The sequence below is a fragment of the Podospora pseudopauciseta genome, chromosome 6 (genome assembly GCF_035222475.1).
Source record: "Podospora pseudopauciseta strain CBS 411.78 chromosome 6, whole genome shotgun sequence".
Lineage (NCBI taxonomy): Eukaryota > Fungi > Ascomycota > Sordariomycetes > Sordariales > Podosporaceae > Podospora > Podospora pseudopauciseta.
In genome coordinates, this window is record NC_085895.1 from 3373468 (window position 1) to 3398122 (window position 24655).

At 52.5% G+C, this 24655-nt stretch overlaps 8 protein-coding genes across 8 annotated transcripts; all 8 read right to left on the minus strand.

Moving 5' to 3' along the window:
* Nucleotides 1-5: 5 nt before the first annotated feature.
* On the minus strand, nucleotides 6-1791 carry QC763_000085 (uncharacterized protein). The gene is made up of 2 exons (XM_062905039.1): nucleotides 611-1791; nucleotides 6-525 (listed from the first exon to the last, which is right to left on the minus strand). The coding sequence occupies exons 1-2, from the start codon at nucleotides 1716-1718 to the stop codon at nucleotides 167-169; spliced, it is 1467 nt and encodes a 488-aa protein (XP_062763369.1). The 5' UTR covers nucleotides 1719-1791; the 3' UTR covers nucleotides 6-166.
* Nucleotides 1792-2185: 394 nt separating this feature from the next.
* On the minus strand, nucleotides 2186-4029 carry QC763_000080 (uncharacterized protein; the record flags this gene model as incomplete). The annotated part of the gene is made up of 3 exons (XM_062905036.1): nucleotides 2186-2502; nucleotides 2568-2988; nucleotides 3047-4029. 3 exons carry the CDS (start codon nucleotides 4027-4029, stop codon nucleotides 2320-2322), a joined length of 1587 nt encoding a protein of 528 aa, XP_062763370.1. The 3' UTR covers nucleotides 2186-2319.
* A 1410-nt stretch (nucleotides 4030-5439) lies between these two features.
* Nucleotides 5440-6901, minus strand: CIC1 (proteasome-interacting protein cic1; the record flags this gene model as incomplete). Its single annotated transcript, XM_062905034.1, has 2 exons — nucleotides 6572-6901; nucleotides 5440-6419 (listed from the first exon to the last, which is right to left on the minus strand). Exons 1-2 carry the CDS (start codon nucleotides 6795-6797, stop codon nucleotides 5440-5442), a joined length of 1206 nt encoding a protein of 401 aa, XP_062763371.1. The 5' UTR covers nucleotides 6798-6901.
* A 261-nt stretch (nucleotides 6902-7162) lies between these two features.
* Nucleotides 7163-9663, minus strand: TOS4 (target of SBF). The gene is made up of 2 exons (XM_062905029.1): nucleotides 7697-9663; nucleotides 7163-7640 (listed from the first exon to the last, which is right to left on the minus strand). Exons 1-2 carry the CDS (start codon nucleotides 9197-9199, stop codon nucleotides 7608-7610), a joined length of 1536 nt encoding a protein of 511 aa, XP_062763372.1. The 5' UTR covers nucleotides 9200-9663; the 3' UTR covers nucleotides 7163-7607.
* Nucleotides 9664-10638: 975 nt separating this feature from the next.
* QC763_000050 (uncharacterized protein) lies at nucleotides 10639-12368 on the minus strand (the record flags this gene model as incomplete). The annotated part of the gene is made up of 2 exons (XM_062905028.1): nucleotides 10639-12175; nucleotides 12236-12368. The coding sequence occupies 2 exons, from the start codon at nucleotides 12366-12368 to the stop codon at nucleotides 11232-11234; spliced, it is 1077 nt and encodes a 358-aa protein (XP_062763373.1). The 3' UTR covers nucleotides 10639-11231.
* Nucleotides 12369-13043: 675 nt separating this feature from the next.
* Nucleotides 13044-13641, minus strand: QC763_000040 (uncharacterized protein; the record flags this gene model as incomplete). Its single annotated transcript, XM_062905025.1, has 3 exons — nucleotides 13434-13641; nucleotides 13182-13381; nucleotides 13044-13128 (listed from the first exon to the last, which is right to left on the minus strand). The coding sequence occupies exons 1-3, from the start codon at nucleotides 13569-13571 to the stop codon at nucleotides 13044-13046; spliced, it is 423 nt and encodes a 140-aa protein (XP_062763374.1). The 5' UTR covers nucleotides 13572-13641.
* A 1437-nt stretch (nucleotides 13642-15078) lies between these two features.
* On the minus strand, nucleotides 15079-17422 carry QC763_000030 (uncharacterized protein; the record flags this gene model as incomplete). Its single annotated transcript, XM_062905020.1, has 6 exons — nucleotides 15079-15555; nucleotides 15617-15955; nucleotides 16011-16285; nucleotides 16346-16657; nucleotides 16713-16801; nucleotides 16868-17422. The coding sequence occupies 6 exons, from the start codon at nucleotides 17420-17422 to the stop codon at nucleotides 15518-15520; spliced, it is 1608 nt and encodes a 535-aa protein (XP_062763375.1). The 3' UTR covers nucleotides 15079-15517.
* Nucleotides 17423-18449: 1027 nt separating this feature from the next.
* On the minus strand, nucleotides 18450-19451 carry QC763_0098260 (uncharacterized protein; the record flags this gene model as incomplete). The annotated part of the gene is made up of 2 exons (XM_062906363.1): nucleotides 19184-19451; nucleotides 18450-18611 (listed from the first exon to the last, which is right to left on the minus strand). Exons 1-2 carry the CDS (start codon nucleotides 19226-19228, stop codon nucleotides 18450-18452), a joined length of 207 nt encoding a protein of 68 aa, XP_062763376.1. The 5' UTR covers nucleotides 19229-19451.
* Nucleotides 19452-24655: the final 5204 nt, after the last annotated feature.

Here is a 24655-nt window from a genome sequence, read left to right on the forward strand (position 1 = left end):
GAGAATAGCGGGGGTGTCTTGGATTTGATAAAATATGATGGGTGAATGTATGCGACCATATGACCACGGATATGATAACCAAGTTGTGATGTATACAAAACCTCACCTCCCAATCCCAAACGCCTCGCTATAACACAGATCCAAACCTTCAATATTCATGCCATGGTCACCCCGTCAAAACAGGCGAAGTCGACACCCTCCCCACATACTCCCAACTCCTCGGCCTCCCGCTCGAAAACCGCCACTCATGGATATTGCCATTCACCATGCCAAACACCCTCTTTTCCGGAGTCCCAGTGATAGCAGTAAACCGCACCTCGCCCTTCTGATCCCCCAACCCAGCCGGATCATCCTCCTCTCTCGCCAACGTCCATTTGTTTCCGGCCAACCCATCCAACGTCCTCACCCCGAGCCTCCTTCCCCCATCCTCCAACGTCACAATCATCTGATTCACCAAGTCGTACGAAAACGCCGCCATGTTATGCGAAGCCGGAGTAGAGGGCATGTCCCCCAATGAATCACTCTCTGTTCAATGTCAGCTTTCCCTCTCAACCCAATCAGTCCACCAGAAAAAGAAATAAAAAAAAAAATCATTCACCCTCCCCAAAACCCCCGACCATCTCTTTCCCCGCCGTCCACCCCTTTAATTCCCTCCCCCCCTCAGGCACAAACACCACCCTCCAATAAATATCACTAACATTAAACCCCCCCTCCCCACCAGCCCTCACCAAACTCACCAGCCCCAGTTCCGTCCCCTCCCTCCCCTTGCCCACCTCAAACCCCCTCATAACCTTCATGTTGAAAACCCTCACCGTTCCCTCTCCGTCTTGATAACCAACCGCACTAGGCGGGAAAAACCATTTACAATCCTCCCCCGTCCCGCACTGCGGTCTCAAAACCTGAAAGTTTTTGTTTTCCTTCCCCACCGTCAGTATAGCATCCCCCTGCCCCACACCACCATGTCGCCAGTTCTTCATGGTAACATCCGAAGTGACGAATTGGTGGAGGACGTGGTCGGTGGTGAGGACCATGACGCCGGCTTGAAAGGCTGGGTTGGTGTACACGTATGCTGAGATGGGGGTGCCGGGCAGGAGGTCGTAGGTTGAGGGGAGGAGGGCGGAGAGGGAGTATGTTGTCCAGATGCGGGCGGTGGAGTTCCAGATGGACACCAAAAGGGAGTTGGAGGGGGGTGGGAGTTGGGAGTAGACGTGGAGGTGGACGATGCTTGTTTTGGGGTCGGTGTAGTTTGCTGAGGCGAGGGAGGAGAGGGGGGAGATGTTGGAGGGGAGGGCGGTGAGGTTGATGGAGGGTTGGGATGGTGGTGGTGCTGGTGGGGAGTTGTCGGTGGCGTTGGGGGAGAGGGAGTCGTCAATGTTGATCTCTTGGGAGGAAGGGGATTTTCGTTGGGAGATTGTCACGCCGAGGGCTATGCCCACGATGGCACCAATGAGAATGACCGCGCCGATTATGGACAGAATGAAAATGGTTTTTCGCTTCAGGCCGAGGATGCGTCGTTCTGGAGGTTCTTTGGCCGAGGTTGTGTCGATGCTGCTTTCGAGGTTTTGAACATTGGCGTAGGCAAGGTATTTGGCCGTCTCTCCTCTTCGCTCGACCGCCTGGGGAGCATCCTCCGCGACTACCTCGGGGAAGTCATGCTGTCGGTGAACCGCCTCGGGCAGATCGGAGTACTGGAGATTTGGCAGCGCCATTGCCATCATCAATTAATTCTCCGTCTTTCCAGACCATGTGCGGGAAAGAATGAGGGTGAAACTGATCAGACCAGACGGAAAAGAGAAGCTGGGGGAGAGAAAAAAAAGATCAGCGACCGACCCTCCACCAGAATTATTCCCTGTTTTGTGTGATGTTGATCCTCTCCCAAACCCTTGGACGGACCCCCAAAGCAAACAACAGTACAACATAGAAAAACGCCAACCAACGGAGAAGCGCGTTTGCTTGCCTCGGCAGCCGCTTCCGCGCCCCGTCAATGCAGGCTTGGGCTGAGAGGAATAGAGGGGCCGCGCTTCTCATGGCCTTGTGGTTGGCCGCTTATCGTAGTGATCTCCTGCCAAGACATGTCCCAGTGAGGCGCGGCTACCAATGTCCACATTGTCTTGCTCTACAGACCATTTCCACGACCCCCCCTCCCCACTGGGTATGTCCTGTTGTACAGACCTCGTGCCGGATACCGATCACTCATCATTTCCCCAAGGGCCATGCATACAGGTGAAACAGTTGGTGGCAACTAATACGCTGGAAAACGACACCATATATGTACACATAACCCCTCCAACACCCAGTTACACACGAAGGAAGGTTTTCCTAAGCCTTCTTGATAAACACCTCCAATCCTGATTGCACCACAAAGAAAGACGCATTGGCCTTGAGCGGTTGGCCCGGGTGCGCCAGCTCAAACCTGTAGTCCCTCAACAACCGTGGAATCACCTTGTTGATTTCCAGAAGCGCCAAGTTCCGCCCAATACACAGATGGCTTCCACCCCCAAACTATCGAGAATAAAACATCAGCATCTCCCAGCGCACAATGCCGACCAAAAAAAACGGGTGCTTACCTGAAACATATACCTCTCCATCTTCTTCGCCCTCTCCTCGTCCTCCAACCACCGCTCAGGTCTGAAATCGTCTGCATCTTGCCCAAACGTCTCCTTATCACGATGTAGCACCCACCCGTTCGCCGCGATGGTGGTGCCTCCAGGGAAGAAATGTCCATCCAGCTCCGCACCCTCAGGCGGGACCAATCTCGTGATGTTGAGCCCCACCGCCGGCCTCACCCTCATCGCTTCCTTGAGACAGGCCTGCAAGTAATCCAAACTCTGCGACTGATTCCAGGTGATATTCCCCTCGGCCGGGATAACCCCCGTGTTCACCGCGTTCTCAATCTCCCTCAGCAACGCCTGGTAAACCGGCTTCGAATCCAAAATATGCCAAAAGAAGCTCTGCATCGTCGACGCCGTCGAGTCCGATCCCGCAAAGCTATTTCACCATCGAATTAGCAATCTTTCCACAAATCCTCCCACAAGGAGAGACTTACATAGCCCCATGAGCCACAGCAAAAACATCCCCCACCCCAAACCTCTCCTTATCCCTCAAATGCCCCTGTATCAAACTAGCCATCAAATCCCTCCTCCCATCCACCCCAACCCCGCCCCTCAACCCACCCCCCCTATCCTTATCAAACGGCTGCCGCCTCCCCATCTCCTCCAGCGCCATCCTCGTAATCAACGCGTTCTTGGTACTCAACCAAGGCACAAACTGCCAAAGCGGATTCCTCCGCAACAAAAAATCCAACTCCGGAACCTGCCCCACAATCCCATTATACGTCTGACTGTTATCAATCGTCTTGATCGCGTTGTCCACATCCCTCCCCTCTTTCAAAAACCCAAACGACCTCGAAAACGCCACCTCCCCCAGCACATCAAACGCAAAATAGTGCAGATAATCCCCCAAATCAAACTCTCCATCGGGCGACGACTCGATATGGTTGTTGATTTTCGTCGCCAAGAGCTCGATGGTATCATCGATAAACGGCGACAGCTGCTGCATCGCCGCCATGCTGTACGGCACGTTCGCCACCCGCTTCTTCATAGCGTGGACGTCCTCCCTCGTTTCGGTGAAAATATCAGGGTTCTCCGGCGGGGGGAAGACCCCGTAGAAATCCGTCTTGAAAAATCTCTTCCCTGCTGACAGGAGCGTCCTCGCCGCCTCGGGGGACGAGACCGAGACTTCGTTTGGTGCGATGCGAACGACGGGGCCGTATTTCCGGTGGAGGTCGATATGTTCAAGATGGGTCCGGCCCGAGGCGACAGATTTCACTTTCCAGAGCCGGGAGATGGATGCCAGGACGGGACCGGGGTACTTCCGCAGGGGGGAGGCATATCTCTTGACGAGGGCGCGGAGGAAGAGGAAGGAGAGGGTGAGGAGGAGGTAGTGCGCTGTGAGAAAGGTGGTGATGGTGTGGAGGAGGTTTGCTGGCGCGAGGCCGGTCAAGTCTTCGTCGGGTTTGAGGACACCCATTGTTTAGGTGGGGGGCTGGTGTTGAAACCCCCGACCAAAATGCGGGAATGTTTCCTTTTTTTTGATGGGAAATAACTGAACCAAGGTGCAACTGTTGAAGTTGTCTGGCTCAGTCAGGGGGTTATATGTCTTGAAGGCGTAGAAAACGCATACGAGAGCCCGACTTGTGGAAACCGAGGAAGCGGTTTTCCAGCAGACATATTATGTGATAGTAGTCCCAGAAAAGGAAACCCCCAGCTATAAGGCAACTCAATCTCTCTCAACCGGCCGCCGCCTAAGGAGGGGAGAGGGAGGGGGGGTGGCCGTCATCTGCCGATCTACCCATCGGTCATGGACACTTGATGCCAAGCCCCGGTTGAAGGCCAGCCACAGCCAACGACAGACATCTGGACCTTCACCAACTCCAGCATGATGATTGGTTGGTCGAGTGGTGTCCGAGGAGGGTGAGCTGGTGGATGCATGAACGGACGGCTCCAATCAGTGGCTCGTTCGGTCGGACGTTAAAATAGAGTGCGAGGAAAACCTGGGGATTGCGGAGACGGTTATGGGGCACTTTGCCCATGGCCGAGCAGCTAGTGAGTGTGGAGTAAGTGAGTGGTGAACGACTGGCATTGAATCTGTTACGATTTGGTAGTCCCATTCCTTTCCAACCCCTCAGAACCTACAGGTAAACAACCGACAGATCCATGGTTGAATGGAGAACAAATCCTGACTCTGTTTGGGCGTGCAAAACGGGCGTCCCAAAGCCAGGATCAATACCACCCCACGGTCCCGAACATACCCGCTATCAACCACTCTTCGATCCAAGCCGTGTCCCGGATGGAGGGACCGCAATAAACCAAAGAAACATGGTTCGGGCATCCCACGTGTTCCATTGGCGTCGGTGAATAGTACCAAATGGCTGTCGCTGGGCTGGATGCGGAGAAGATTACGAGAGCATTATCAGTGCACTTTTGGCCGTCGGCAGTTGATTTGGGAATCCTGAGGCGTCAGGCTAAAGCGCGTGACCATCCACCTGGGAAAGCTTGGTCAGGCTATCAAGTGTCCCGAGCGGGGCAACACCACTGTCTTTTCCGAAGTGCGAAGTGATAAATATTGGGGTAAAATGCGATCCTTGGTTGGAGACAGCAGCCAAGATGGATTAGCAAAGGCAGTCCACCAGGTGACAGGTGCAGGACGATAAGCAGTGATCAACTGGATAAACCCAGACACAGATAGCACAACAACATCAGATTACTGAACCATCATCAGCTATCAACACAAAGCCCATCTATTTGCCTCGAGGCACCCATCGCGCACCGTCTCAACTGTAGCCTGCTAGTTTAATGCCCAAATGACTCCAAAACTCCAAGCAATGATTCACCAGTGACATGAACATAGCCCCCAAATTTCACCCTTGGTATCCCTGAATTAGACCTCCACCGCCTTCTTGGCCGACGCCTTCTGCTTCTTCAACCTCGCTTTCCTTTCCGCAATCTCCTTGTCGAGCTTCTCGTCGTTGCTCTCCGGCAGCACCTTCTTGGCCTTCTTCTTTGGCCTGTCCTCCTTGGCAACCGGTGCCTCCTCGGCAGCCGGCTCAGGCTCGGCATCCAACGACTTGCGCTTCTTGCCAATGTTGGGCTTCTCGCCCTTGATGAGCTTCTGTTCCCTCTTGCCGGGGAGAGCGCTGGACCCCTCCTGGCCGTTGGGAACAACCTTGCTCTCGTCCAACCACAACTCGTCCGTCTGGTATACGGGAAGGGCAGCCGTCTCTGGGCCCTTGACGTAAAAGCTGCGGACGTTGCTCCACTTCTGTGGCACAAATCTCTCGACCAGCTCCTTGACCACCACGGTGATGTTCTCGGCGATCTTCTCAGGCTCCCACCCAGCGTATCCAACCTTGATGGCGGTGTTGGTAGAGGGTGTAAGATGCACCAGCGCGGCACCGATGGCCTTCTCGACCTCCTTGACAATCTCGGCGGTGGGACGGGCGTTGGCATTCTCGGTGGGGTCGCGCTTGTTCTTCTTGACCATGAACCCCTTGGGAACAGCAACACGCTTGCCGTCAACCTTCTCGCGCTGGGCCATCAGCACCACAGGAATGGGGCGCTTGGTGGTGGTCTTGAAAAACGTCTTGCCGAGCGCCTTGGGGAGGCGGTTGATGATTCTGTCGTCGGCAAGGAAAACATCGTGCTCGCTGAACAGCTTGCGTTGGGCCTCGTACGCCTTGAACTTGGCTTTCAAGTGGGTGAGATCGATGACTCTGCCAATCTTCTTGCGAAGCTCCTCGGGGAACTCATCGGCGACGGCGTTCTTGTAGTATCTCTGGGGATCGGCTGTGATGAGGCAAACGCTGATCTCTTCGCTGGTGTTCAGGGGGTTGGGGAGAGCAATCTTTCCTGGCTGAAGGCCTGGGAACTGTTAGCGCCTGTCGGGCACAGAACCAAGAGTGAGTGAATCATCGACGCTTGGTGCAAGCGTCGGCTTGACTCGCGATGGCCGAAAGCCTCCTTTGAGGCCACTCATGCCATTGACGGGGCGTGCTCAAGGGATAAAGACATACGGTTGTTCTCGTGAATGTGGTTCTTTGTGGTGAGAGTGAGCCAGACGGGAGTCTCGGCGACGGTGGTTTCGGCATCAGCGAGGAGGTTTTGCTTTCCGTCCTTGGGCGGGGCGGCGGCGGCCTTCTTGATGTGGGCAACAAGCGCCTTGCAGGCCTTAAGGGTCTGGTCAGGGTTGACAGGGACCGTGGTCTCGGCCGTCTTGGTGACAGCAGCGGAGGGCGACATTGTGAGGTGATGATATGGACAGCGGCAAGAAGGTTGTCGTCGGTCGTCGCAATCCAGGTCGGCTTCTGTCTCTTGCGACGGCGATAACTTTTTTCTGGGTCCTCCAAGAATTTTTGGCGGTCGGAGGGCAGGATTTTCCGCTTATCTTATCAGCGAGATCTGTGCCTGCCGGGACACCCCTGCTCAGCCCAAGAATAAGGTAGGTGGGGCTGATGTGGGGCGTTCGTTGTGGTTGCTTGCACCTGTTGTTCCAGATCTCTGGTTCTTCAGGTGCTTCCGTCCAGATGACGATCCAAGAAATCTCATGATTGGTTCTGTTTGTTTACTTGCTTTTCCATCGCACGAGGCACTTCAAGAACTGTTCCTAAGACGATTTATCCATTTGCATCTTCTATTCGAGGCCATTTTCTTCAAACATACAAATAATACATACATCACCCTAAAAGCATTCCGTCCGTTTCGTTCCCTTAGCACCTCCTCATCGTCCTTGTCCTCTTCCCCCATCGTCAAGCCAGATGACGACGCCAATCCGTCAGCGAAGCCATCAACCATCACCCCCCTACGATAAAAAACCAAATTGTACATGGAAACAAAACGCCTTGCGCTATGCGAATATCCTGGAGCAAATACAGCGCTACAAAGCGACGACCCCTAATATGAGACAGACGAAGAAATGGGGTATGGGGGTATGTGAACAAGGTGTTTCCGTTTTCCGTCGCAACAAGAACTCCGCCACCGCCGCCGATAGCCGATACGAGAGAAACCATGGATCAAAAAGGTGAAATAATGTGACATGTTGTAGTGAATAGTTCAAGGAGTCTTGGGGCGCTTCCAAAAGTATTGCTGAACTCATGTTAGTCATGTTGACAAACTGAACAGTACGATTTGGGCGGGCTTACTTTGTGCTGCTTGCGGCAGTTTCTCAAACTGGGCTTCCGAAGGCCGTCCGTCACGGCCAGACGGCGATGTTCATCACTATCCTTCTCAGGGATGTAGTAATACTCGCTTTCCAGAGGCTTGCCGGCCGCGTCCTTGCCCTGTCTACGGATGATGCCGACCGCCGCAGTGCCCTCAATTATAACACGGAGCTGGTCCTTCTTCAAGTCCTTCTTTTCGGCAGCAGGAAGATTGGTCATGATGGTGGTCAAAGGAGTCGAAGAGAGACGAGAGAATGCAAGCTGGTTGACCACGTGGTTGGTGATGTTGGCCTTCTGTTCGTCACTTAGACTGCTCAACAAATCCTCGGCCTCGTCCTCAGAGATGGGCTCCATTCTCTCCTGTGTTCTGCCGGCCACATCGGAAAGTGGGTTACGAGACACACGGTGTCCCCGAGGAGAATTGGCCGAGAAAGAGGCAAGGCGGCTGTTGAGGTTGGCGCCAAAGGGACCGAAAGAGTGAATGATGGGGTCATTCTCCTCGTCTGCATCGTTTTCCTCCTCCGATTCGGGCTCGCTTAGGTCGCTGGACAGACTTGGAGCAGCTTGTGTCATGAAGCTCTCCTCGGCAGCGTCGGTCAGTCTCGGCAATTCTTGCTCATCAGCACTGGCATCCTCATAGATCTGCACCGCGTCGGCATGCTCGTTATCAACAGCCAACAACTCGTTGAGGCTCGCGTTTGCCCTGGACACATTGGCAGGTGTGGGTGACTCGGGACTACCGATGCGCACCGACCTTCTAAGAGGACTACCATGAAGCTCCGAAGCACCTGCCACCCTGCCAACTCTTGGGCGAGGAGACTCATCCCAGGATGAATCGCTGAGCTGACCCAACACGTCACGTTCCTTCTCATGACGCGGCCATTGTACCAATACTCTCGCATCGTGGACATCGATCATGATGTCAGCACCTTCGGTCTCCGAGGTGAAGGAATCACCCTTGGCCAACTCCCATGTCTGCCCCTGGCAGTGAAGCTTTAGGCCGTTCCATCCATTGCATACAATCTCAATCTTGTTTGGCTCGAGGGGCTCTGCGGCGGCGATATATCGCGCCTTGACGTGTACTCTGCTGATTAACCGGTTGGCCGACAGCTGATATTGTGAAGAATTGCTCGATCGTCCCATCAACAATGTCTCCCCGTTCTCATTGAGGTCCACAGAGCGGACATCGCACAGTGGAGCACGCTCTGTGACGCTTGACCTCGACTGTGGTCTTGGAGGAGCCGGCCGGTTTCCAACGCGTGGGGGACTGGAGGAGAGGATGCCGGTGCTCGATGTTGGTGCCGGAGTGGGATACTTGAAGAAGGCTGATGCTGTTGCCTGCCGCTTCGATGGCCTTGGGAGACCTGGTGATGAGGAAAGGGGTTCGAATGCAGGGAGCAAGGAAGGTGCAGGCCGCTTTACGCCCTGGAGGGTGGGCAGCGAGGGCTCCCGGGTCTTGGTGGAGGCGGAAGGAGAGGAGTCCATTGTTCGTGTTGTCTTGATCTTGGTTGGCTCACGTCTTGATCGTGACAGGTTTACGGAGTAGCTTTTGCAAAGTTGGGAGTGGTGGTGAGGTTGGAAAAACCTTTGCTAGCCGTGTCCTGAAGTGGAAACCTCGCGTGTCCAGGTTGAGGCGCGTCGAAGTGCGGTCTTTTCCACCTGCAGAACCCGCCTACCAAATCGCGATGTTCCTTGTAAGTCGGTCCAACTATGGGCGAGCTGCTGTAGCTGACAATGACGAGGACACCAAGGGATAATAGAAAGGAAGAGAATAGAAAGCCCAATCCCAAAAAGATGGCCTCGTGGAAAGTGGCCCGGGTAGTGTGCAGCTGGGAGGGCTTTGTGGGAAGTGGAGATTTTGGGTATTTAAGAGATGCAGGTTTCGTGTCCCGTCGTCTCACTCGTTGCGGCAGGACGCGATTTTGTTAAAGAGGAGTCCCTGCTGCGGCGGGCGCGTTTTTGGCGTGGCATCCCATGTCGCGTTGTCTGGCTGACTGGCGTGCTTCGGTCCAGCATTGTCCAGCGCTGATCCCGGGCCATTTGGTGGCTTCAGCAGGTTCGAGGTCCCCTATGGAGTATTCACCGCCCTTGCACAGCGGTTATGCAATCTGATGACATACAGGGGGGTTTGAGTGGCAGAATTCAATCCTAGCTTTAAAAATCCGATGGATTTAGATTGGATAAGGTAGACATCTCCCTACAGTTAGATGAACATGTGGGGGCTCTTTGACAATGACTTTCTTTCTACATGGACGGTTTGTTATTTGTTTTCCCCTTCCTCTTCTTCTTGTCCATCCTCATCCGCCTTTTCTCTCTCGCTCTCGCCAACGTTGGCCCAGGTTTCCGCTACTGCAGCAACGCAGAAAAAAGCCAGCCTCCTCCCCCACCTCAGGTTGCTTAAGAGCTCCGCTCCAACAATTTTCTAGGCGCGTTTTTTCGCACCTCCTCTGCCCGAGGCACCCACCCCCATTTAAAGTTTCGCGATCTAACCCCACCATGGCTGGATGTTCCCCACAGCTAGATTATTGAACTCTATTAATATTCTAGGCCTGAATATTTTTTGTTGGTGATGTTATGGAAATAGATAGTTTCACTGGAGCAAAAAGACGTTCACCTAACCCACGAGTTCTGAAGCTTGGGACGAGCTTTGGCATGTGAGCTCATCTCTTTTGGAACCCGCATGTTCCCTGTTCTTGTTGTGCAGTTCGGAGTTGGATCACCGATCGGGGTGCGCCGAGGATAGATAGGTAGGTAGCCAAAAGGATTCCGATGGGTTGATAAGATAAGTATTGAGGAGTCTCATGAATGTGCCTACTGGGCTTGTAAGCTCGTATCTTGAAGAGGAGCCCCTCAAAAAACAACATCGGCCATGAAGTTCTTGTCATCATTGCTCTCAACGCTACTGTTGCCCAACAGCTCGGATCCCGGAGCAAAGCATGAGACACTGTGTATATGTATAACAATGCGTCATTAACCAGCTGGTCAATATTCGGAATCCAACACTTGCAACAACCAGAGAGCTGCATGCTGTACGGAATGCTCGCATGTCGTGACACTCGGCCATGGTCATGCCGCCTCTCACCCACCTTCGCAATCTTCAGAAATTAGGCCCATGATGTCTCTCCATGACGCAACCCACAGCATGTTTGTGACCGTTACACCCGTTCATCCCACAGCAGACACAGCAAACTTAATTCCAAATACACTTCCCACCCCGTCATACCACAGTATGCGCATAAAATATGTATTCGGGGTACTCCCATGCCTACTCAATAACTAAACCAAAGGTGCCAAAGACTCGGACCTTTGCCTGATTGTTTCCCAACCACTGATTCCTGACGCCTATTGCCAAAGCGAACAAAAATACAAACCCTGCCCCTATACACAGTAAATGACTCCCTTCATCGCTGTGCTCTTCCCAGCTAGGTACCCCATAATTATTACCCTTATCCATCCACGATTCATACCCAGAGTTCCGTGTTCCTGGCGCGCCCTTCCTAAAAAATAGTTCAATCCCTTACAAGTCGTTGCCCATATCAGACTCAACATCTCCGCCCCTCGAAGCAGGACGACCCTCTGACCTCCCGCCACTGCCCATGTCAGACTCTTCGTCTCCAACGTGCGAAGCAGGACGGGGATCCGACCTCCCCTTGTGCCTATTCAAAGGCCCAAAGAAATCCCCAAAAGCCTCCGTCAACAACTCATCCGACAACTGCATGTGATCCCCAGGCGCAGTCCTGAACTTCAGCCCGCCCTTGCGATCCAGCTCCCTCAATCCCAACCAATCCTCCGAATACAGCTTCCTCGCACGCAAAGGTGTAATCTCGGTGCCATTCACATCCTCAAACCACGACGTCTCCTTGGGCACCACCGTCGTGTCCTCGTCAAACATGTACATGACAAAGCTCTCCAGCTTCGCAATGTTCTTCTTGTACGTCTCGTTCTTGATCGACCGCTCGTTGTTGATATCCGCAAGGAAGTTGGAATGCTCGAGATACTTCTCGTATTGTTCAGGATCGCGGAAATACTGCGCGGGGACCAGCTTGCCCTGGACCGCGGGGGACCAGGGATTGGTCCCTAGGACGGCCATGGCGAACCGGCAGATCCAGTCGTTCGTCTCGCAGTCTCTAAAGCGGGTGATGCCGTTGTGCTGGGAGCCGAAGGTGATCAAACTCCGGACGGGAGGATTGTTACAGCGCTCGACGTAGCCGCGGAGGAACTGACCGCCTTGGGAGAATCCCACGGCGTCGATGGCTGGGGCGGTGGAGAGGATGGGGTGGGCGGCGATGTCGGCGCACACTTTGGTTAGTTGCTCGGTAACGTTGCCGACGAAGGAGTCGTAGCGGTCGCGGTTGCCGGCGTCTTCGATGCGAATGGGGTAGACGAGTGTGCCGGGGTTGACTGACTCGGCGAGGTCGGCTACCTGGCGCATGCCATCGGCGTTGTAGGCGTCTCCGAGACCTGGTTCGAAGGATAGTTAGCTGAAGATGGTCAATCAATGGAGCGAGCTGCGGTACTCACCATGCCAGATCACCACTGGCAGCGGGGTGTCATCATCGTCGTCATCTTCAAAGCGACTGACGGGGCTGGCAAACGTCGTCGCAAGCAGCGACCCGGCTGTGAACAACAGCCGCAAGTGGTTTTTTATCGCCATGATTTCGAGACTCCACGTGATAGAATACAGTGATGGCAGAACGACAGATTGAATGATTGCGCACCAGCAAAATAGTCGACGGCGATGGGATTAGCGCATCAGCTTGGTGTTGGTTGGGAACAAACAGTCCAACAGGGTGCCTGAGAGAGCGACACTCAAACAATGCACTACCAAGTCAATGGCTGCAGGGGTCAATGCTCCCCCACCGATGGCGGGGTTGGTGATCTCATTAGCCGGTGCCCCCACCTTCCCTTCTCTCTTCAATTGATCCTGGCAAGGAACCCCCACATTCTTCCTGTCTTGCTCAATCATCGATTCTGGCCATCACTCCCAAGACATACTTCTATCGACAGGTAAGCCACTGCCTTTCTTCTTTTGCAATACGAGTATGGACTTGTGGTATGACGATATCTGGTTATTTTCAAACGTTTCAAGACGGGGCTTAGACACATTGTCGATGCCGATATTGAACCATGCTGATGCTTGTTGGTCGTTCTTATCGCCCAGTTATCGCTATCATTCAACAAGAGTTGCTAACGCTATTACGGATTCACAGCATTTACCCCAGGAACAATAGGAGCAGACATGGTCTCCAATCTTGAAATCCCATCCCCGCCTCGCATTCAACACCAAGTCCGATGCCCTGTTCCCGCTACCGTCATCGTCCATTACCCCTCACTGCTGCGCTGCCCCGGCAACAGAAGAAGTCCACTTCGCCCGCTTGCTCGTCGAAAGCTCAACAGTAGGCTTCCAGTCAATTCTGCCTCGAGTCAGCAACTTCCACGTGCTTGCTTTCCAACAGAATAAACATACCCCCCATCCAACACCGGTGTCCGAACCAATAGCTGCTTGAGCTGCTTCCAATGCTCAGGGGCAGTCCAAAGCGTCACCCCGCAAGACTTGCAAAACATCTTGTCTTTGGGCTTGCCGCTATCGGTATTCTTAAAGGTGAAGGTCGTGATGAGCTCTTTGCCCGACTCAATGTCGATGCTCTCTTCTGGGAAGGCCACCATCTGTTTTGGTGTTAGCCATCGCTCAAAATGTGTTTCAAGATTTTGAACTTACCACCTGGCCCAGCCCGCCAGCGCCTTTGCTGCAATGGCCGCAATAACAGGTGCATACCGGATCAATAGGCTCAGCAGAGATGGTGAAGCGGATGCCTCCCTCTTCGCAGAGGCACTTTCCGGTGTACTTGCCCGACATTGTGCTGCGGTGCGTTAGTGAAGTTGGAGTTTAGGACCTGGTTTGGTGGAGTTTGATGTGAGGGGTCGAGAGATGTTGATGTTTTTGAAGTCTTACATGACCCCCTTTTTGTTACCCCAAATCTTTGCTTGATTATTGATACGATTGGCACTGGGGCTTACTAAGAAATGCGCCCTTCGAAAAACACCCCTTGACTGGGGTTGGAGCACATGCTTCGGGATTTCTTGCAGCCTATCTCCGTGTCATACCAAGAGTCGCCCCTCCTTATTTAGTGTCGATGATTCTTTGGTTGTGCATGATGTATAGCTTGGCACTAAGACACGCCGAACGCTGGATCGTGTGTGCTTTATCGTTACATGGTGCGAATAAGCAGTCTTGAAACACCGATGTTGGCTGTCTCTTTCTGCCAGACATTTAATCAGCCTAGAACACAAGAATACCTAGACGCCTATGATTGTCAGCACCAAAGGTACTTACAAGCTTCCCACGATGTTGGCTGTACAAGTTGCCGAAAATGTAGGCTTGATAATTATCTCTCTTGAATCTCTTGCAATCATACATGCAAATTCAGGCATGACTGGCCCCAAAATTCTAGGGGCACCATTTCTCAATCCAGGAACGCATGCATGATATCCTTTTCCTTTTGAGGCACCATGGAAAGTAAGCCGAGTTCCTGAAGATTAGATTTACTGAAGTATATGTTTAGCTTCAACGTTCGTACCGCTGATATCCCCTAACAGCCCACAATAACAACAACATCCTGGCCTGCTCTATGGGTACTAATACCTTTGACTTGTCGTCATGTTTCGAGGGCACATGATCACCAAAAGGCGTTTTGAGATTCCCTACTTGATCATTACCCTAATCAAGAAGCCACCACTCACTCCCACAGGACAGCAGAGGTAAGCACGACTGGTCAACCAGGGGCATCGATAAATAATACAAAATACCCTATCCTCGAAAAAGTCTGGACCTAATACATCGCTGGATGGTCCGAAAAAGCTTGAAGGGAAAGTTCAACAATTCCCCAGTTGGTGTGTCTTCATGCCAGCACACCAGTCAATATGACAATAGGTAAAAAAGGCTTTGTTTCTTTTCCTTAGCCGAGCACAGCATGTAGCCTGTCAGTAGATCTAGTCCTTCATTTACACGGAACGTGGCCGATTTGGAAGAATCCGTGTAGGTATAAAGTCTGTATTGAAAGATGGTGACGAGAAAACGAGAAACACGTCCATTACGTAAGAGTCGAGTCCCATAACCACACGTGAGGAAAAAAACCCACCTCGTTACAACCATCAAAGCTTACTACGCCGGTCTCATATTCCTCAAGCTATATAGGCCAGTGGTGCAAAGGTTATGAAACCGAAATAGATCTGTATCAGCAGGTCTAGCCATAGCTTGCACACAATGCCATGCAATATCTTTTACAAAGTCAAACAGCATTCGCTTCATCTTGTCCGCTCCCATCAGCAAAACCAGATCACCTACATAAATGTGGGCGGCATGTGTTCATATGAGTTGATTGTGATGTTACAAGCACATGTACAAAGCCAAAATCCCCCTTATCATCATCCTCCACCATGCCAGCCACGCGGGCGACTGTCCATAACATGATACCAATTTTCCCCACACAAGACTCTAACTCCACAAACGTGGAGGAAAGAAACCAAAGTAGAAAAAAAAATAAACTTTGTTCTGTACAAAGATTTCGACGTAATATATGCCCACTTGAAACGAAAAAAAAAAAAGTATCATCCAACACAAACATGCAAACATGGATAAATAGGTAGGTATGCTCGCTCATCAGTCCCCCGTCCCACAGGCGGCTGCCAGCCTGCCATCACCACACATGAAAAAAATGTCATAAAAACTCCCCAATAGCAATGCATGAAACCTTTCTTGTTGTGTCTCCCAAATTAAACCGTTCTTTTATTCTCCTTTGTCGTTTAGAAATCCCAAAGCGTTCCGAAGGCGTGGAGTCCGGCTGTTGTCATGTTAGCTTCTTTGCTTCTCTTGTGACCTCCTTGGAAGAGGGTAAAACTTACCCTCCAAGCACCCCTGCATCATCTCATCGTTACCCGCCTTGTTCGAGGTGATGAAGATAACCTCAGCCCCAAAGCTGTGCCACACATCCTTCAGCAGCTGCACGCTGTCTGGCCTGCCTCCCCTCTTCTTGGTGTCCCACAAGATCATCCTCTCCGGCTCGATGTTGTCGTGGATCAACCGTGAGATTGTTGGGCCGAAGGTCTTCTCCTGATCCGAGCCAATCCAGATGAGGAACCAGTTGGGGCTCTGGATGCATGTCGAGAGAGCGGCGCCAATGCCAGTACCGGTGCAAACTCTGATGCCGCGCTTGAACATGGCCGAGGCGTGCCCAACACCAGCTGTTCCTTGTTAGTCTTCGTCAATGTAATGTGAAGAGAGCAAAGGGAAACATACCAAACTTGAGTTCACGGGTCCACACTGTCTTGGGCGGGTTGTCAACAAGGGACTTGGTGAAGTCGCCCTGAACGCCGCAGATGAGATAATGACACCCGCTCTTTCTCCCCTCACTAATAATACCAAAAGCATGGTACTCCATGATGGACGTCCTGCTGATTCTAGCCAAGAGACCCTGCTGCATACCGCGCTGGAACTTGAGAATGGCCACCTTTGGTGATGGAATCTCGACCTCGACCGGAACTTCGCGAAGGGTGACCCATGGGATGAGAACACTGTAGCCATGTGTTAGCTCGACCGGCACACAAATATTAAGGGGAAGGTGGTAAGCATACAAGACTGTCATAAAGACCGCAAACCAAAGCTCCTGTGTAGAGATCAAAGAGTGCGCATCCAGCCTCCACTCTCCAAGCTTCAAGTCGTAGGCATTGCCGAGGACGACAAAGATCCAGGTAGTTGCCAAACCCATCCAACCAATCAACCTATGATGTCCCTCGAACACGTTGTGGTGGTTGTTCCTGACCCAAGGAAACGCGCTCAAGATACTGATCACAACCAGTACATTGGTGATGATACCAGTGGCGATCACGGAAGGGTGTTGCTTGGCATGGTGAATGAGGATGTCGACGATCTTGTAGAGCAGCCAGCTGTGGTGCAAAATTAGCATGTTATCACCATCGACTGAGCAGGAGAGAGACGTACCATGCTCCAGACAGGGCACATCCGGAGTGAATGCCACCAACGTGCTGCAAGATCGAAGTTACAGCGAGCTTGAGCCAAATAGGGGCCCACTGTTCAATGTACTAGTCAGTGATTTTGGTCTCTTGGCATGATCGTCAACAGGGTTGATGACTTACACTCCTGAGCCCGTAAATAGAGATGATGTACAGAAACCGGAGGAACAGTTCATTTCTCATCAGGATGGCCATCAACAAGTTACCCAACACCAACGCGCCCAGGTGGTTTGTGGCGTATTCGAACTTCCCGATAGCAGCCATCAAGATACCGATCAGGTTAAGAGTCACCACAATGGTGAAGAACTTGCGGTAGGTGTTGTACCACAGTTGAAACAGAATCCATCGGCTGACTTTTCTCTTTGGCTTCGCTGGTGGCTTGCCTTGCGGCTTCTTGAGATCATCGCTGGCGGGAGAGGGCGGTGAGTTGCGCGAGGCAAGAGTGAGGACTGGTGTGGAGGAGGATGGTGTGATACCCTCATGAATGGGAGATGTTACAGGTGTTGGTTGAACTGTCTCGACCTGCTGAATTATGGCCTTCTCATCAACAGAGTAAACTGGTGATGGTGGGGTAGGGAGGACCGGTAAAGATTGTTGGGAGGCTTCGTAGATACCCTTCTCGGCGTCATCGTAGGACTGGGTGGTCGTGTCCCCGATGTGGTTGTTCCTCGACGACATGATGATGTCTGTGGGTATGTGTGTCTGTCTAGGGTAGTCCTTCCGCCAAGAGAATAACCGCAGACAGACTGGGCGACCAAGGGAAACTGGTGGTGGTGATGGTTCGGGACCGGGTGTGGTCAGGGACAAGCCGACTTATAACCACTTTTGGGCAGGAAGGGAATGACGATGGTGGGAGGAGTGGGTTCTATGGTGTTGCTGTCGAACCAAGGAAGGAAGCGAACAGGAGAGCGGATGGTCGGGCCGTGGTGGACCGTGTCTGCGGTTCTTGACAGGACCCGTTTCTGGTGGAGTAAGAACGAAGGGTCTGGGGGCAGGACCTGGAGGCTCTCGCCGTGCCAATCCTACCGTAACAGCGGCTCCCAAGATGCAGAGTCGCAACTTCGGTCCCAGCAACCCGAAAGTCGCGACAGCAGAGTCTGCCTTGGTCAGGGCGGAAGTCAAGTCGTCAGATCCGTTTGGTCCACTGGGCCTGGAAAGAAAGAAGGTGAATTTGGGGGGACAGGTCACAGGACGAGTCACGACCGGCGAGATATGTAGGTTTAAAGGTTTGGAGGGCACCACCTAGGCTCCATGAGAGCAACAGGGGGGGCGAGTGAAAAGCATCTCACCCATATTGAGTATGCCGGATGTGGCAGTTGGGTATGGTTCGACATGTGCCGGCCGGTGGTGCTGGGATGGCTGTGAATGACTTCATTGCACTGGTGGCAGTATCTTGGTCTTGGCCCCTCCAGGGCAATTGCCGCCGCCCCGCGCTTGCTCGTATCACCGCAGGAGTGTTTGCAGACACCAGCGTCCCAATTAGGATGTCTGAACAATATTCGAAGCGAGATTATTTTATCGTGCCGCCAGTGCAGCTTGGCCGAGGTACATGACGTCTACGGTAGGCAGACAGTAGTCCCTCCGCAGTCCGCGTTTCGGCCAAATCCCCATAAAAATGCCATGATTATCCATATTACCCCCCGGATTCGACGGCGGACTCTGCACGTCCACCCCATGGCACGTGGGACCCCGGGGAATAGATTTTTCAGCGGTACGCAGCCAGAGCCTGATTGTACCCAAATCGAACGAGCGGGCGAAGGGGGGTGAGGGTGAGGAGTACGGATCGAGATCCTGCCCTGATGATCAGTCTTGGAGTCGCCGTAGCAGCACCGCAAGAGACCGCAACTTCCCCGAAGTGAGCCCGTGACTGGTGGAGTGCAAGTCAACACTGGTTCTTCCAGACGTGGGTTGAGGTGTTGGGTGTGTGTATGGGTGCACATGTATGCTCGAAAAGGCACTAGGAAGCGAATGGGAAAGGGCAGCGAAAAAAGGAAGCAAAAATGGTAGTCCAGAACCAGAAGAGGGCGCACAGAAGAGGAAGCACTCGCCCCAAAAGGAGAACCATGGATGGTCGCGGGTGATCCCGACTGCGACTTTCGGAGACGCATCAGGACAGGACAGGAAAATAGGCGCGCCTTGACGTCTGGTGCTGCCGTGCTGGTGAGGGGCTCCAGGATATTGGCGCGGGAAGACGGGCGTGCGGCAAAGAGAGACGAAAGTCTGGGGACCCCAGGTTTTTGCGGCTTCTTTTTTTCTTTTCTGCCTCGTTTCGGTTTCATGCAAGATTTTGAGGAGTGCATTTCGGCAGCCACTCCCTCTCCTCCGCCACTCCGGCAACAGAAAGAGGAGAGATCTGATCTGGCGGGACCTGGTCAGTCTCGCCGCCGCGCCGGAACACCCTGGATACCTTGCTAGATAGTATGGGGCGCGGGGCCTCACCTTAACACGTCTTAGCTCGCCAGGTCCCATGAAACCGTCCTTCATTTAAATCGGTCCATTTAATCGACTGTTGGGACGATGGTTCATAAATGCCTCGTATGTTGACGGTGGTTAGAATTCCGCCTCTGCCGCAGGTCGGGGTTCAATTGCACGTGTCATCAGTCTCTCCTTCCACCTCCGTCATCAGGGTTATGTGAGCTGTGCAGGTACAAGTAGGGCGGAAGGAGCCAGGGAAATGGCGGGGAAAGCATGAAGGCGGGCAGAACAGACAGGGAAAGAAAGGTACATACCTCATGGAGGCAACCTGGCAACTTGCAAGATTTTCGGCTTGCCCGCGGGGGTATTAACGGCGGTATCTGCACCGTTGAACCGTTCAATGCCACCTTGATGTGGCCCGTGCTTCCTCAATGACACCCTCTGCCCCCACCAGATCTAGACCGCACCAAGACCGCGCTGCTAGCTGCGGATCATGGGTTGACAGAAATAGTCGGCGTAACCCAAAACTGACGACCGAGTTCCCCTCCCTCAGCTCCTCTTAAAGCCAAGGCGGCGGAATCCTCAGCTCAGGGCAACAACAAAAGGGAAACCCGGACATGGTGTTGCACCTTCTCTTCCAGCTGTCGGTTCATTGCCTGTCAGGTGCTCACAGAGTGTAACACAACTTTGATACCCGGAGCTGTTGGGGGTGTCACCCAAAGGGTATTTTGGTTAGGGTTTATGTCAGCCTGCATATGACGGGCAGTACTCGGATGAACCTACGGCGTGATGCGGTACGCGAGCTGCTTTCCCCATATATGTGCACCGCACGCGAGTCCGACCTCTGTTGGCACCCAGATATAACAAGCTGTGGCTGTGATTGCATCATTCAGGGACGACGCGGCTGATTTTCATGTTGAGAACCTTCCAGCCCCTCGGAATAATGGCTGGTGTTTACCGTCTGAAACTCTTGGCCAATCAAAGGAAATAGCTATCAGCGAGATAGCAATGCTCGATGGGCCCGTTGTCACATGAATTCGGTCAGAACCCAAAACCTCGGGGCTGTCCAGCCTGATGGTTCACCGAAAGTTCAAGTTACATCACATATTATGACTGGTTACAGTTTAACGTAGATCCAGGGATACGTTTTGGCAGCTTTCGTCAGAGTCTGGTATGGAGGGAGATCTCCTGGTCGCTTATGACACCGGTATGCGAAATTTCTTTATCAGGAGTTAGGAGAACTCCTGAAACTGTCTGTCTAGTTATTCTATGAGGTACAAAGGGTCCGGAGAACAACTATCTCGTTTCGCAGACTCGGGGAGAATCGGAAGTAGAGGTCATAAAGACAACACGTTTACGACTATTGACATCTGAGTGAAGCAGCCATCATCAAGATCAAGATCAAGAGATTTATGGCTCTTCATGTTAACTGTGCTTCCAACAGAATTGCAACCGTACCGGGCCACACTGACAAAGATATATTCCATCAACTTGAGCAAACTCCTCCTCATGCATGAACTGTTCTACCATTTTTACGAACACCCAAAACCAAAAAAAACGTGGTTGAGAATAGACGGTGTTGTGTTCCCAAAGCCAAGACTTAAAAACTGGGGTTCGGACTTTAATAGCTGCTCTCTGATTGGTCAATCTATGCCTGCCACTTCCTGTTTCGGAAGGTACACCTCCGGCTTTGCTCTACTCGCCAAACACTCGCTACCGACTGCCAACCATCGACCACACCCATTCGAGAAAGAAACGCGCTTGCCGCGGAGCACTAGCCGCCGATCTTGAGACTTTCTGAGAAAGCGCATTGCCGTTGCACACACCGCTTCTGCAAGTTTGTAGGGTGCTTTTTGGCGAGCTTCCCGTTTTTCCAGCGTGGGGTGGGAATTTTGGCTATGTGAGACACCCTAACCCTCTTCTTGCCTCATCTAGCTCACTTGACACACCAGACGAACAACCAAGACCAGTATGACGGTTATGCTCCCGTCCTGCTATCACATCAAGAGTTTAATGCTTCGCAGAAATGCTGGGCAACCTCCATTCGAGGCTTCCAAGCCGTCGATCTCCCACCTTCCCGAAAAAATCACACGCACACCTCCCTAGACTAAGCAAGCTGCTGATAGCCTCACCCTCACGACATCTATCGGCCTCTCAATCAACATCTTGGCCCAAGCCACGCAGTTTCATTGAGAATCCCCCAACATCCATATTCGCCCCGAAACAGGATTCACCTACCTCATAATGACCCGTCTACCAAATTTCCGACCTTGTCAACAAATGGGCTCGAAGTCATCCAGAGCCACCAGATGCTGATGTTGGAGTGAATGCCGAGACAATAAACTTGCACAGAATCTGCATACGACCCACCCTTTTTAGCCTGTATTATCCCAAGCTGACAGCCTGACAAGTCTCACTCAGCAGGGAACATCCATCCAATCTAGCATCGTCTTGTCATATTCAAGCATCTCATATTCATTCAGCGCCCCCATCAGGTTGTATTCAACATACATCGATACAGTCGCAGATCAAGAAACGACATGTGACAATCATCTACCGCTTCTTTACCCCAGACCCTATAAGACGACCCATCCCTGCAACCCAATATCTCGTCTCAGCCCTCCACCTCCTCATCAAGTCGCCCTGATCTCCTTCCCCTTGTGCCATGTGCATCATGAGCTCTCAGCCAGTCACATCATGTCGATCGTGGTTCTAGAACCCCCGGCACTGATCTTAGACAGCGGCAGATCTCATCTTCACGACGATACGCACCTCGACACGGGGAAAAAAGGCTCCACAAATCTTCCTTCCACTCATCAATGATTTCCATTGGTCTGGTACTGCCGTTGTTGCCTTCTGCGAGGGGACAGGCGTCGGAACATTTCGCACTTGTCGGGATACCCGGGGTAAAATAGATATTGATGGCGATCTCTCTGGCTCTACATAGCCGGCATATTCTCAAGCGTTACGAGCCAACCGTTCACCTGTCGTCCATGTCCCGAGTCTGCCCGTCCCCGTTTCTTCGTCGTGGTGCCTATGAGGGGAACCAAACCAAGCCCGGCGGCTCTCTGGAGATCTTCATCGCGAGATTGGTCTACAAATCTCTCTGGGAAAATGCCAAAGGGAAAGCACGAAGCCATCTCGGGGATATCTCGCAAAGCCTGAGCAGGCGCCCAGTGGGCATCAATGCCGTCCGACCCGGCCTAAGACCGAATACCGTTGATACTGCAAAAAGAAGTTAACCTCGTCGACAGTCTCAGCACTCTATGCTATATTCCAGCCCAAATATTGACGATCGACCTTGGTTTGGCCTCGGGCGTGTTACGGGTCTCAGTAATAGGCCCCGAAAGAGCAAGCGGCAGGACTCTCTGCCTATCATATATCAACCTTGGATGGACACCCCTGCCATGTAAATACCCCTTTCCAAGGCAAAAGTCAAGATAGCTGATAGCGTCTATGACGGCCAATGACGCCTTGATCATTACCGCTGCCACCTGAACATCGAGATCGTGGCATTACAGCCAACTTGCTCGTATACGCTCTTTTCTTCCCACCATTCATGAGAGGCAAACGACACTCGTGGTTTTCATACTAATAGGTACTGTGATCCCGATACCCCGCAGGCCTGACATTGCTCCCAGAGTGTGAAGGAGCCCCCAGGTTCCGAAGTCAATATTGACTTTTCCTCTGGTTGGCGCCCGTGTCAAGGATAAGCGAGCGAGCGGAGGCGAACCATATACTCTATGTTCACCCGCGGTTATTTTAACGCTCGCTCTCCAGTTTTCTTTTCCCCCCACGAACTAAACAAAACTAGCGCAACGGAGCCCCGTTAAATAGCCTACAAACGTTTCAACCGCTGAACCAGCGTCGAGACTTGTCAAACTTGTCAAACGGGAAGGGAGTCTGGGTCGCTCTTGGCAGGGCACTAGTTTGAGAAGCTAAAAGGGGAGGAAAGGGATGGGAGAAGTGAAATAGATGATGCAATATCTGCGTGTGAATCAGGCTTGATTGCAAGTTTGAGGCTGTGCTGGGGAGTAGTAGCTGAGGGGTGGGTAGAGGTCGAGGCGGGGGGGAAGGGGGTTATTGGGGTCTGAAATCCACGGGCGGTGCCTGCCCGTGTGGTGCACAAGTAGGAGCTGATCGAAAGGAGGTAGACGCAAGGCGATGACACACATGGGAAGGGGAACGATGAAAGTAAGACGACATAAAGAAGGGACCCCAGAAAAAAAGAACAAGATGACAAGTGAGAAGCTGTGCTTATCCCGGGCTTTGATCTCAGCTCCAGAATGATGGTGTTTTTGCCCACCTAGCTTCACTCTCGACTGTGTAGCAGCAACGTCGAGCTAGTCTCACTGGTCACTCTCTGATAATCGAGGAAGATTGCATACCTAAAGTCTCGCATTCCAACATATCATCCCCATTCCAGACCCTCCAACTTGAATACAACGTACATCCCACCTTTTCCTCCACCACAGGTCTGCCCACAGGACCAAGATACCACCCATCATCCGATAACGCAAGGAAACGGAGACCATAACTTCTAATCTGATATCATCATCTTTTGTCGTCCCCTCTCAAGCTTGGATTTGTCCCGTGGTGGTGATGCAAAGCGGAGGCTGACCAACCGCGCACCCGCTTGTGACGGAGCCAGGGCCCGAAAGCTCCGGCGAGACAACCACATCCCACTTCTGGGCTCGTTGTGGGTCTCGGTATTCCTCTGTAGATCTGGCGGGCCGGGAGCCGGTATCTTTGAGAGATCATCATGTACCTATTCGTGATGACTTGAGGGTGAGAAAGTTCATCGGCCGCAAGGCATCATTTACGTGAGATAGGTAGGGTAACTGTGCAACTTGTGTTGTTATGCCTTGAGGTTTACGCTATGCATAGAAAGAAAGCTATTCGATGAAGGGAATTTTCAGGATCCGAATTGTTGTCATTTTGATCTCGCAACATGAATAAGCCTGGCAGGAGATGGCGTAGATGGTTATCGCGATGGGGTAGATTGTTCTCTGTTATCGGGATGGAGGCCTGATAGCCTCGCTTGTCGCCCAACGGGTTGCTTTCGTCATTGGGGATGACCGGGTAGGCGGTGCGCTTCAAGAGGCTGGCCAAGGAGTAACCATCGAGATCATGCTCGGCTTGCCCAGTTTGTGCTGCCTGGGGGCCTGGGGGCCTGTAAGCCGTTGGAGATGAGGCGTATGATCGGCCATGGTGGGGATGAATGTCACGCACTGGAGATGACGCACCCTTGAGACGATGCAGCTGATGATGATGTCTTGCATGACTGCAGCTTGTTGGTTGTATACCGGCACCCAAAATCCACGAAGTAAGTCCAAAGTGCTTTCGCAAGATAAATATCGGGTGTGTCTTCTGGCGCCACCCCACCGAGACACTGCGCTCGGAGACATGGTCTGCTTCCTGTTGACTCCCTAGATACTTTGAGGTGATCATGGGCCTTATATCCCTCACGATCAGTCTCGTCGTAAAAAACCGTGA